The sequence below is a fragment of the Ostrea edulis genome, chromosome 2 (genome assembly GCF_947568905.1).
Source record: "Ostrea edulis chromosome 2, xbOstEdul1.1, whole genome shotgun sequence".
NCBI classification, from domain to species: Eukaryota; Metazoa; Mollusca; class Bivalvia; order Ostreida; family Ostreidae; genus Ostrea; species Ostrea edulis.
The window spans coordinates 40799392-40813660 of NC_079165.1; the positions used below are offsets into that span (position 1 = coordinate 40799392).

The 14269-nt window shown below is 34.9% G+C and overlaps 1 protein-coding gene across 1 annotated transcript in view; it reads left to right on the forward strand.

Annotated features, from left to right (window-relative positions):
- The window catches only part of LOC125681770 (general transcription factor 3C polypeptide 5-like), a 40808-nt gene extending 32031 nt beyond the window's left edge, over positions 1-8777 (forward strand). The window contains exon 10 of the mRNA XM_056153997.1: positions 8516-8777. Within this exon, the coding sequence (XP_056009972.1) occupies positions 8516-8679 (164 nt within the window). The 3' untranslated portion in view covers positions 8680-8777. The remainder of the gene's footprint in view (positions 1-8515) is intronic.
- Positions 8778-14269: the final 5492 nt, after the last annotated feature.

Sequence of the window (14269 nt, forward strand, 5' to 3'; positions counted from 1 at the left end):
TAACTGTCATTTTGGTGTCGAAAATTTTTGTTGTAAAATTTTAAGTTACTATTTCAATGAAAGAAAAGAAAAAGTTAATAAGCTTTTGTTATTGATATTTGTGTTAGTAAATCTATTCAGAGGCTCTGAATGAAAGAAAATTACATTATTGTCCTCCCATACAAAATTGATTTCTAAGTAATGCTCTATATACAGTAAGTCTAATAATGCTATATAATCAATAAGTCCAAAACCTTTATTTTGATAAAATCTTAATTTTGATTTTATGAATGACTATGGCTAAAGTTGCATACAAAGCTATTATAATAGCACATTTTTACAACAAAATAAGATGTCCAGGTTTAGAGCTAATGTGTCTTTAATGACCATCAGCAGGTCACTGGTAGTTTCATGCTCCAATACATAATACATATAGATATACCATGGTTCACCCAGAGCAAATAAATATACAGGTGTTGCTTGATTTTTTTTAAAGAAATGTTGCTTTCTAAAATCTAGTTTGTAAAGAAGGTGATCAAAGTTCTTGGTTGGTTGTTGTTGGTGTTTTATTTATTTATTTTTTTGGATTATGTGGTTGGTGGTTTTTTTTTTTCATTCTAAAGGACTAGGTGGACTTAATAAACCAGAGAAGATGCATAGATATTTTGTATTAAAAGAAATTCATAGACATTTTGTAAAGGAAAAGATACATAAATATTTTCTACCAGAAGAGATATACTAGTATACATAATCAGTGATTTTTTTAAGGTCTATTTTGGGTCTGAATTTCGGCCCTTTCCCCTCCTAACAATTGCCAATTTCCCCCCAATTTAGCTTGCATTTTCCGCAATAATAGAATTAGGAAAGGAAAATGTATTTGAAAAAAATAAACATTCGATGTGAATTATATACATAAGACTTAACAAAGAGTTATGGGAATGATGATTTGGATAGAATAATTGAAAATTTTAGAAGGTTGAAGAAAACTAGATGTGTAAAATAAAGATATAATGTTTGATATGATTTTATAACTTATTTTACGATAAAATTGATTTTTCCCAATTTGACTGAAATGTCGACAATTTTTCCCAATTCGAAAGCCACAGGACCCTTGTTAAAAATGTAGAAAAATCACTGATAATGTACAGTATACAACATTTTGTACCAGCTAGAGGATATACATTTTCTACTAGAAGAGATATATACATAATGTATCGATATTTTGTACCAGAGGAGGTACATGTAGACATTTTCTACTAGAAGAGATTATATTAGTAATATAGATAATTTGGAGTAGATTCAATGATTTACAGAAGTTTTTTTGATAAAATGTTTCTCAGGTACATGTTCATGCCTGCTTTTCTAATGTACTGCATATTTAGTTGTCTAGTTGTTTTTTCCCGCTAAAGTTAGTCTAAACCAAGTGCATCATTTAATCAGATGGAAGCAGACCTGTAAATCGGTGAATGTGACAGCAGTTGCTATAACTTTGTTGATTCCAATGGGTGATTATGGTTGAATGCAGTAATAGCAGTGTCAATGCTCAGTAATATAATGCAGCATGTTTAATAAGGTGCAGCCATCCTCCATTTGGATAATTGGACAATTTTATCTGTTCATGTTTGGGAAAGAATTGGACATTAAGCCAGTGATGCAAACACTTGATCGTTTCATATTTGAATGCTGTCAGTGAATCATGGCAGACAGTATTGTATCGAATTTGTAAGAGGCAGTCAGTGTCCCCACATGACATACCATATATGGTTTATATTTCAGAGTTCATTATAATAAAGTCAAAATTGCTGCATCATTTATGATAAAGTCAAAATTTCTGCATCATCATTTGATACTTTAATATTAATTTTGAAATATGTCAACTTCTAGAATCAAATTTAGATGAAAATAAAAAATATTCCAGTTTTGATGAGGTATCTTGAAAAGAGTGTATCAATTAGTTTTAGGCTTAGCACTTCTGCAAAACATTTCAATGCAGCTATATCTATGAAGCAAAATTATGGGGGGGGGGGGGGGGGGGGGGGGCAAATCAGAGAATAAGGAAGGGATCTAGGAGCTGCTCTGTCACACCCCCATGCTAAAAGTTCAAGGTGTAACACTTTGGTGGGGAGGACCCAAGGGGCCAAGGTCCCATACAGCTCCTGGGGTTTTAACATGTATTGCATGATTTGGGATTTTGCTTTAACTAGATATATTGCAGGCATTTTTGGGGGGGGGGGTTATGTCAAATATCAATGAATGTTCTATACAAAAGAAGCGTTTCTTGAGAGAAAATAAAGGTTTATAATTCTTTTCCAGCTTGCTGTATTATTAGTTGTCTTAGAAGAAAGCATGGTAGGGTAAAATGGTGATGTGACGACTATCTTAAATTAGATTATACACACTCGAAGTAGACAAAATGTGCCAAAATAAAATATAAAATATATAATATGTATATATATATATATATATATATATATATATATATATATATATATATATCAGGCAATAAAAGTCTTGTTGCTACCGAAAGATATTATTTAACTTCTGTGTACTTATGATGTCACAAAATTTAATTAGTTTAAAACAGAAAGCTTATAATTGTTGAAGAACATCTAGTTTAATTGCAATCTCAATGATGACAACCTATGAAATTTCATGCATTGATCTGCTGCATAATCTTATGAATAATTTCTGTATTAGGAAAATGTCACAAGCAGATGAAGAGAACAGATTATTCAGTCTGCCTTAAACCATTTTCACATGTGATGCATCAATCACTGTGTTGACTTGAGAAATTTCTGGTTTTTATTTGAAAAATGCAGGTCCCTGGTGACGGTGGCCACTAACGGCAAAAAAAAGAGAAGCATACATTATTTTACAGAGTGCTTAAAGTTTTCCAATTTTAGACAACTTCAAGGTTTCATACTGTTGATTATTTTGATTAAGTTCATGTCTGCTGGCATTACTAATGCAAATAAATGTTTTGTGTGTTGTGCAGTCATGTCTGCCGAGGTCAGCATTTACAATGCAGGAATATAGTAATGGTTATGTAATTAAATGTCTTATTTGCCGACCACCTTTCAGTAAATCAGTGTTTTAATTCTTTGAAGTCTCTTCTTGATAACACAGGTAACATAAGGGTAGCTATCAATATCAAATTTGGTAGGGGTACAGTTCTGTCTGTGACATTTCAGTTTTATTTAGTCTTCTTCTCAACCATTGAGCCAGAAGAGCTGAAATTTACTTGAAAGCTTCCTGACATAGTGCAGATTCAAGTTTGTTAAAATCATGACCCCAGGGGGTAGGATGGGCCACAGAAGGGGATCAAAGTTTTACATACAAATATATAGAGAAAATCTTTTAAATTCTTCTTCTCAAGAACCATTGGGCCAAAGAAGTTTACATGAAAGCTTCCTGACATAGTACAGATTCTAGTTTGTAAAAATCATGGCTACCGGGGGTAGTTTGGGGCCACAATAGGGATCAAAGTTTTACATGCGAATGTATAGGAAAAATCAATGTGACTGAGGTGAGCAATGTGGCCCATGGGCCTCTTGTTTTAAAAAGGATTTGCAAGCTATGGTTTGTATTCTGGTTACATGCAATAGTTTAGTTTTAGTTTTCTCCAGGGGTAGGGGACTCCTAATTGTCAGTAACAATGTGAAGAGGTCTCTTGTAATTTCTTAATACTTTTACTACAGAGGAAAATAATTGAAATTTTGGAAGGGTAAAAGAGTTGTAAACAATTATGTAACCTTATTCAGTTTTAAAAATTTCCTATTCTTTTTAAAACAGCCAGTTGTCTTCATGCTTTTTTTGTACAATTTTGTAACATGGTTGTCAAACTTCAATAAAAAGTTTGTTGACACCAAGTAAGGTCACATCATTTTCACACTTACAGAGTGTAATTTCTGTGTTAGATATATCAAAAGATGTTATACTCTCATTAGCTGTCTTCCTTGGGCATATGACTGGGCTAGCATTTGTAGAGTTGTGGTGTTTGTAGAGTTTCTGTGTCTTTTTCTAAGACATTTTTTTTTAAGACTGAGCACTCTTTAGGATGACGTTCTGTCATCAGCGTGGTTGTATAATGCAGATTCATCAACAAAATGAAATTCATCATTCAAGGAAATATTAGATATGAGGGGTCCAAGTATGGCCCCCTGGGGGACTCCTTTCTTGAGATCATCCCACTCACTGGTATGTGGGCCAATTTTTAGCTCACCTGAGCTGAAAGCTCAAGTGAGCTTTTTTGATCACCCGTATTCCGGCGTCCGTCCGTCTGTTAACTTTTCACATTTTCAACTTCTTCTCAACAACCACTGGGCCAATTTCAACCAAAGTTGGCACAAAACATCCTTAGGTAAAGGGAATTCTAAATTGCTAAAAAATAAAGGGCCAGGCCACCTTCCAAGGGGAGATAATCAAGAAAAGGTAAAAATAGGGTAGGGTCATTAAAAAATCTTCTTCTCAAGAACCACTGGGCCAGAAAAGATGAAATTTATAGATAAGCTTTATTAGGTAGTGCAGATTCTAAATTGCTAAAATCATAGCCCCCAGGAGTCGGATGGGGCCACAATAGGGGATCAAAGTTTTACATACAGTTATATAGGAAAAATCTTTAAAAATCTTCTTCCCAAGAACCACTGAACCAGAAAAGCTGAGATTTATATGAAAGCTTCCTGATATAGTACAGATTCTAAATTGTTAAAATCATGGCCCCCGGGGGCGGATGGGGCCACAATAGGGGGGTCAAAGTTTTTATGTTTGGTTTTTTGTTTTGATATAGTGCAGATTCAAGTTTGTTAAAATCATGGACCCCGGGGATTGGATGGGGCCTCAAGGGGGGCATCAAAGTTTTACATACAAATTTATAGGAAAAATCTTCTTCTCAAGAACCACTGAGCTAGAAAAGCTGAGATTTATATGAAAGCTTCCTGATATAGTGCAGATTCTAAATTGTTAAGATCATGGCCCCCGGGGGTCGGATGGGGCCACAATAGGGGGTCAAAGTTTTACATACAAATATATAGGAAAAATCTTTAAAAATCTTCTTCCCAGAACCACTGAGCCAGAAAAGCTGAGATTTATATGAAAGCTTTCTGATATAGTGGAGATTCAGGTTTGTTAAAATCATGGCCCACGGGGGTAGGATGGGGCCACAATAGGGGATCAAAGTTTTACATACAAATATATAGGGAAAATCTTTAAAAATCTTCTTCTCAAGAACCACTGAGCCAGAAAAGCTGAGATTTATATGAAAGCTTCCTTATATAATGCAGATTCTAAATTGTTAAAATCATGGCCCCCTGGGGTAGGATGGGGCCACAATAGGGGGTCAAAGTGTTTTGTTTTTTTGTTTGTTTTTTTTTCATTTTTTTTTTTTTTTGGATATAGTGCAGATTCAAGTTTGTTAAAATCATGGACCCCGGGGATTGGATGGGGCCTCAAGGGGGGCATCAAAGTTTTACATACAAATTTATAGGAAAAATCTTTTAAAATCTTCTTCTCAAGAACCACTGAGCCAGAAAAGCTGAGATTTATATGAAAGCTTCCTGATATAGTGCAGATTCTACATTGTTAAGATCATGGCCCCCGGGGGTCGGATGGGGCCACAATAGGGGGTCAAAGTTTTACATACAAATATATAGGAAAAATCTTTAAAAATCTTCTTCCCAGAACCACTAAGCCAGAAAAGCTGAGATTTATATGAAAGCTTTCTGATATAGTGGCGATTCAGGTTTGTAAAAATCATGGTCCCCTGGGGTAGGATGGGGCCACAATAGGGGATCAAAGTTTTACATACAAATATAATGGGAAAATCTTTAAAAATCTTCTTCTCAAGAACCATTGGGCCAAAGAAGTTCACATTTACATGAAAGCTTTCTGACATAGTGTAGATTCAAGTTTGCAAAAACCATGGCCTCCAGGGGTAGGTTTGGGGCCATAATAGGGACTACTGTTTTACATGCAAATAGATATGGAAAATCTTCTGATATGGACCAAGGTGACTCAGGTGAGCAATGTGGCCCATGGGCCTCTTGTTATGTGTTGTTATCTGCATCTGAGATAGCTGCAAAACAGCCCTACTACTCTCCTCCCATGCTTTCCATTTTGCAAGCAGAAGCCATGAAGCAGGCAGTCAAACGCTGTGGACAAATTATTCATTACACCTGTGCTGATCTAGGGCTTATTTCCAATTCTCATCCACTTAAGGGAGGGATGCCAAAAAAAGGGGCTAAAATCATAAAACTGTTAGTCATGTATTGCCCGTTCATCAAGTTTGGAAATAGGAGGTAAAATAATAACAGGCCCGTAATTCTGCCTGTCCAAGAGATCTCGTTTTTCCTCTCTTAAGTATAGGCCTAGATAAAACCTGATGTGCCTGTTTAACATCTGCAAGAAACCTGCATTCAATAATGCTCTAGATGACCGAAAATATTGGTCGTTAAATTGTTTTCCCAACTTCAAACAATTCTTAAAAAACTGGTTAGCTGATGTTCTAAACCACAAATTATGCGGAGCGTAGACAAACACGCACCCACTAAAACTTGACTTTCAAAGGTAGGACGGTATAAGCCTTGCAAGGCACCCTACAAAAGAAAGGGTTGTATAAACTTTGATATTCGACATCCGAAGGTGTATGAGTCAGTAGTTGGTTGTGCTGAATATGCAGGTAATATATTCGGCATCAATCTCAATACATGATCCCAGGTTTTTGTAGAAAAACAACACCCACCATTTTTAGACTACCTGTGCGGATCGTTTTACCTTTTTATATTTGGCAGACCTTGAAGTCAAATGTTGTTTTTTTTAAAACCCTTGCATGCAATGTCGTAAGCAGAGAGGCATTAAATTACCCATGGAGATCCCATTACAATATTGACAGTTGTGCATTAAATGAAATTAAATGATAAGTTAATTTAATCAAATTCTCTTTTTTGCTTTTGACTATAGTTGGAATGAACAGTTGAGCACCAGCTGAGAAGTTTTTTACCTGTAGGAAGATGTCAGAGGTCATCTGTACATCTATTTAAAGACTGTTTTGTTTTCATGATTGGAAAAAAATAAAATAAAGATATTTCATATATAGTCAACATTTTGCATGGAGAGATATTCTGACTTACATGTATGTGTCAGAAATGATAATTGCTTAATTTATTGTGTCGTGAATTCCGCTGAATTTATCATTTACCTACAAATGTTTAAATCAGGTCATATTGGTGTCTGCTTTTTCAAAAATACGTACCGTTTTGACTCTCTGTACTGGAATGAAGAGCAGATCGTCGGCTTGATAGGGGGTGCAGTTAGGCAGTTGACATTTCAGTCATTAATCGTTTAAATTGTTTATACGATGAGTTTTCTATTTGGTCATTGAAACACAGTAATATAGTATTTTACTTAAAACAAATGAGCGCGGCGGCCAGACACGGCAATGTTCATTACATTGTGCTATTTATTTCAAAAGTTTGGTATTACTTACGAGTTGGCCAGTAAGATTGCATATTGTAAAGATTTATTGCAGTTAGACTTTACGTATATTAGGAATAGTCTACAGAGATGGGTTCTTTCCTTTTTTCAGAGGAAATCCTCTGATTGGTTCAATTTTCGGGTTGCTTTAAAGTGACAGAAAATTATATTTTTTCCGGGTAGGGTGAGGTGTTTTCCTCCGTTTTTGACCAGTTTTCCTCGGATCTCTGAGGAATTCAATCACAGCCCTGAATAGAAGATAACACAGTTGTATTAAATTAAAATTCAAGTTATGTTAATGATATCTGGGGCGCCTATAAGTTGTTTTTACATGCATTCAGTTTAAGATTTTCTGGGAGGGGGTATGATAATTCATTATAAGTGTACTACATAGCATATCATTTCAAGTACAGTCCCGTAAAAGTTCATGTTTATTAAAACAGTTTGTCATCTGAACGCCCACCCGTACAATACGTGGGTGAGGAAAAGTAGGTCATTGCTAATCAAAACTTTTTTTATTGGATGTTTTTTACGTGGTGTGTTAACATTAGAATTTTCATATTAAAATACCAAATTCTGCGGCACGTTGTTGTGAATGATAAGATGATCTTCTGGACAATTTAACCCCGAGTGACAAGCAAGCGACGATCGACGCCCACGATAGGTGGATCTAGAATCTCTCCCTAACATTCCCCCCGCCAAGCTTTATGACAGAATAATTTATATCCTCCTTGTTCTGTTGACATTTCCCCAAATTTTTATTTGCACATGAGGCTACCTCTTAAGTAGAAGTATCGTTGCAACAAACATGGCTGAATGAAACACGAACTAGAGTGACTAGCACATTCGGTTTTACAGTTTTACAGTGCATTATTTTCAAAATGAAGATAATGAAAACTATAAATGCTGCAAGTTGATAAGACCTGAATATCTAACATACCAAACGGTACTATACTGTATAACGATGGGAAGATCTGATTTCTGATATTTTCTTTATAATAAAACGCTTACACCTGCCACAAACGAACACAAACAAAGCACAGATGCTGAATGTAATGTTTTGTTTTAGGGTCGCGAGAAAAACACAAACCTCCCAAAACAGACGAAGACGACGATATCAAAATGGAAGATCTTGGTGACGAAGATTATGATGACATCGAGGATTTGAATGACGATCAGCTGGAGGAAGATGACGTCAATGAGATGGAGACAGAGATGTTAGACTGTGTGTAGAGAAGAACAGTTTAACAATACACTCATTGTTTGCATACCGTAAAACCTCATGGTCAAAGTATGTATCGGTGATTTTTATATTAAAAGAAATATTAAAACCTGTGTTGTACATTTATGCTATGCTATTTTGATATGGGTTCTGGTACCAGACAAAATGAAAATAAGTAGAACAGAACAAGTGTCACACTGTCTGAGTAAGCAAGCTCTTCAAATTTCACAAAACATGGACGACGTAGTGTAAATATGAACAGAAAGTCTAGACCCCGTGTGTGAATGAACGGTGTATACATGTAGTTTGTTATCAAGAGGTCCTATTCTAATTTACTACATGTACCATGAGGTTGTATGTAATGGAACTTACTTGTCTGGACAAATATGACAAGAAAGTGGAAATTATTAAATACATAATTTGACCAACTGACCCAAGAAAAGTTCATGAATTGATAAATCAGGAGTGTATTGGTCGCTGCGAATCTAGGAGAAATATCAATGTTTGATATGTTTTACAGGAAACAAAGACGAAAAACAATTCAATACACAAATGACAAATGAACAACTACTTTGCAAAGTTTCAGAAATTCTTTAACTTTCTGCACCTACAGTAATACATTTTAATATTATGATGAAACAAACAAGTCTTTGAATTAGTCATTGTGCGCCATTACGCCTTTGCTGATAAATTTGATGAAAGGATATGTCATGAAAGGTAGCTACTGTTTTTCTCATTCATGCGTGTAAGGTTAGATAAATTGAATGTCAATATCGCATTATCCAGCACTTCTCGACATTTCACCATATATAGTGTTTCTTGTGAATCACTATGTAAAACACGTGTGTATTGCGTCGATGCCTGTTTATCATGTTAAACCTGGCGTGCCTTAAATTTTGATAACAAGGAAAACAATATCGTCAGTGGTCTGAAACAATTTAAAGACAACTAGTAAGTTCGCGTAATAGAAGACCAGCATGTCGTGGAAAGCAGGATAGTTAATACCGCTGAAGCATTGGTAACATGACGTGGAAAGCAGGATAGTTAATACCGCTGAAGCATTGGTCTCTCAGTCCTGTAACACAATGCACGGCGGCTTCTGTCCGTCCAATTTAACGCAAACAATTAGTACATTACAACAAGTTGCACGCATCACCGTTCTACCCTTTTTGTACTGGTTTAAATGCAAAAATTACATTATAGCAGTCATAGCACGAGCAAAAAATCTCTGCAGTTCCAAATAAAATCGAACTTTAGAACCGGCCTTGCATTAGTATTAAACTGACTCATCATGCACTTGGTAGTGGTAACGTGAATCACTTCATGTGACCGAGAACTGGAACCTGAGTCTTTGGTGCCCTTATTTCACGCTTGAGATACAAGCAAGGGTAAAAACAACACTACTTGAATGACGTCTTCCTAAGCTATTTCTCTTGTGTTTTAATGAATTGACATTTACCTTAATAGTACAGTTTACGATTTTTTTCCCTTATCAATGGAGACAGTATCGTACTTATTATGCTCTATGTATTGAAGGCGATCGGTTACTGCTTGTGTGGTCGAAGGGAACGATTGAAACCGACCAAATGAAAAGTTGTTCATACAAAAAGATGTCACGATGACTGTAAACTGTGTATCTTGTAAAGAAAACATGAGAGTCTTGATATCAAGATGAAAGATCGAAAGTCATTTTGTTTTTTGAATTTTAAACGTGGATCAATGACCTTAGAACATGTTCGGTAATCAAGGTCAACAAAACAGAAATGTGTGTTGTGTCGTAATCTATGGTGAACCTTACGCTATACAATTCTTTTTACATTATTCTGGAGAGAAATTTGCATTATCAGCGGCACCATTTGGTATAGTAATATGACATAAACAGCGTATTATGACGGGTCTCTGTCCCGTAATCAGTATAAATTATGTTTGATACAATCCCAATGATAAAAAAAAACTTGCCTTGCCTTGGTCACTATCAGGAACATAGAAAATAAATCGGTGCAGTAACACATCGCATTATTATATTCATTGAAAAGGGGAAACTGTTTCAATTGCCTCAAATTTAGGAAAGTGGAAGATAATTACATGTATTCCTGTTTTATACGAATTTAAATTCTTCGATTAATGATATATCATCCCTCCTAACAGTACCTTGCTAATCGCGTTAAAAAGGTCAATTTTCTTAGGTTTTTTTCCTAAAGGTTCCCACAACCGCTCTAACCTTCAAACCTAAGCCCTCCAACGATGAGGACTATAAAAACTGTCGTGGGACCTTTGTAGTAAAAACAAATTCTTTTTAGAGCTTATGGACGTTGCTTTTCATCCACCTGATTACCCCTCGACAGTAGATGTTTAATGGTGTATTGGATGCCTTTTTCGTTGTTGGTGAACGACAAATAGTTGCTTTAAAATCCCCATTTAGTCACAATTACAGTAGAAGGAAACAACTAACAAATAGACGTCGTTCTCTCTTTAAATTCTATTTGGCATAAGTCCGTGTTAGAAGAATACATTGCTTTTCCCTACGAAATACATGGACAAAGTGCCTTCCAGTAGCTACTTTGATAAGCCTTATATATATATATATATATATATATATATATATATATATATATAAGTCTTAGAATATACATGTACATAAGTGTTCCGTTGACATTAAACTATTTATTTGCAATTTGCATATGCATATGCTGAATTTATCAAATTCATTAAAATGAAAAGAAAATTCATGCTGGTGTATATTGTATATTTCGTTTTCCATTCAATTTTGTTATGAATAACTCGTAATCTGTCGAAGTCAAATATTCTGTTTTTGACAGCCCAATTAAGGCACAATCTTACCATAGAAAGATTTTTATCGCCTTCGTATTGTATTGTATTGTATTGTATTGTTTATTGGCTTTAAGCCTTACGGCTCATCAGCATAATACATATTCAATTACAAAGTATAAACAAAAAAGATGTATACAGTATGAAAAGTGGAGTGAATATTAGAGGATGGACATACATGAAGAGAGTTATAAGACAAGTTTACATAAAAAAGAAACCAACAAAAACCAGCATATACATTAGACGATAGTTTGGCTAGATCGTAAGAGTAAAGCACCTTTTAAAAATTTACCCAGATTACAGATTTGTTTTCTATTATGAATTGACATCAATTGTACCAGTTTAAACATAGAAGCATGCGACCAATAATATTTTTTTATATATGCAGATCTGAGGTTTTTGTACAAAGGACATATTAAAATAAAATGATATTCGTCCTCAACTTCGTTCAAATTACAGAATTCACACAATCGATCTTGTCTTGCTGTGCCATTATATCTACCTTGTTCAATTCTAAGCTGGTGAGCAGACAATCTAAATTTTGCTAAAAGATTAATAAGATTTTCCGGAATAGATTTTGTCAAGTAAAATTGAATGGTAACATTATCAATAAGGTGTCTATACAGAATACATTTGGGTGAATTAACAAAAAATTCATCTCGTGACTGCATGAAGTTGTCAGTTAAACGCTGTTTGAGACATTCTAGAAATAAAACTTCATTATTAACATAGTGGTTAAACCATACATCACCAAATCCTTTCGATAATAATAAATGCTTAACTTGGCAGCGCCAATTACAGTTCTTGTGATTGCAAATCAACATGTCATCATATATAGATTGAAGGATACAATTGTCGGTTTTGATAACTTTCAACCAATATTTGATAATTTTTATCATACGTAAATTATACATTGGCACACGACCAAGTTCCCCGTAAACCATATAATTTGGAGTGCACTTCTTTACATGTAAAATTCGCTTACAAAAGTCCACATGTACCTTTTCAACATCGTTACCTGGGTTAAAACCCCAAATTTCACTACCATAATTCAAAACACTTGAAACATAAGTATCAAATACATGAAGTTTTGTTACAATCGCCTTCGTATACTGGAGAGTTTTCATTCAGGCAGTCGATAAATAGCCGTTACTCAACTTTTCGACCATTCTGGTTAATTCACAATAAAAGGACTTCGAGTGACCCACGATCCCGACAAGGTCAGTTGACCTCTAATTATTCACATAGGAAGGTTTAAACATGTCACGGAATGTAATTGAAAATTAAAGACTTCTTGTCTTTTTCCAATGGATGACTCCCCATAGTCTAATTTTGGAGATATTTTTGTCTTTGTGTATTGAACAAATGACGAGTCTAATAACGTTATTGCGATAAACATTCTCTCACATACTATTCCTCTCTGTTAATGATTTCTCAGTGAAAAGTACGTATTTAGTCTTGTACAAATGTAGATGTCTTGCAATGAAAGATGTCAGGATAAGGACACACGTGCATGTCATATTTATGAAATAACGACCACATTAATCCATAGGATTATGAATGGAAAATTGATACCAAAATAAAAAATAAGACGAGAGAGGTATAGAAGGAATAAGAACACGAGCATCACTATTCTTTCTTTAGATTTTATCACTTAGAACTTTCGTACTGCATACATATAAGTTTAAAGATAAACTTTCGCCAAAAATTTTGACAACTGTATGTGGGTGTCGGCCCCCACTACTTTCCCAAAATGTCTTTTACTGTATCAACACAGAGAATAATAACTACATTGAACACCCCCATATTATCGCCGGATATTTTATAGATATGTTTGATGTTATACAAGGCGAATTATTAAGGACTTTTTTATTACATATTTAGGCAAACGTAATACCTAAAGTGTCAAGGCACAGGTGCTATAAGAAAATGAATTAATGTTGTGCGTAGTTTGCATATCTATTTATGAATGAAACGTTATCAAGCTTTTGGAATTATAAATCTCAAATCAAATTTTACATTACTAAGTAATCGTAGATTTTATACATGTACACCATGCAGTAAAGTAACTGCGAAGTGTTATTGTATAAAATCCAGCCCTGTTTCAAAAAATTTATAGAATTCTGATCACAAAACATATCATGTTGACAATTTTAGAAAGACCGTGTAAACTAGTTGCCCTTTCGCGCGCAAGTGCCATAATGAAATCTCATATAGCAATCAATGTGTTGTCAACCGCTCTGTAAACAGAAGCAACCTCTCTTTTCATCTGAAGCCTGGTAATGCTCTTTGATCAATTTAGGGCGTCTAGACTGACTGGAAGACAAGTCTCATATCATATATGATGTTCTATTATGGGATGTCTCTTGATAGACAGTACATATTGGTCTTTGATGCCTTCACACTTGGTGTTTTATAGAAGAAATCATCCAAACTACATTGCTTTGATATACAGTGATGTCGGCCACCTTTCCTAGGAGGTCAATGACTGACAGCCTTGACAAAAATGTGTATTACCCGTCACAGAATGTGAATTTCATTAAATCTTGTGTTTATTACTCTTCAGTGTCTACACATACCACACAGTAATCCTCCCCCTTCTCTCTGAATGGTTGAGTGGATTGTGTTGCAGTTTCCAAAATATAGACCACCAGAGACACGCAACATCATTCTACAATGCCACAAACTTGTGTTTTGTGATAAGAGAAATCGATATCATTGTTGTATAAAGTTTTCGTTAAAGTTGGAAAGCAATGTGATCGGACCATGCAA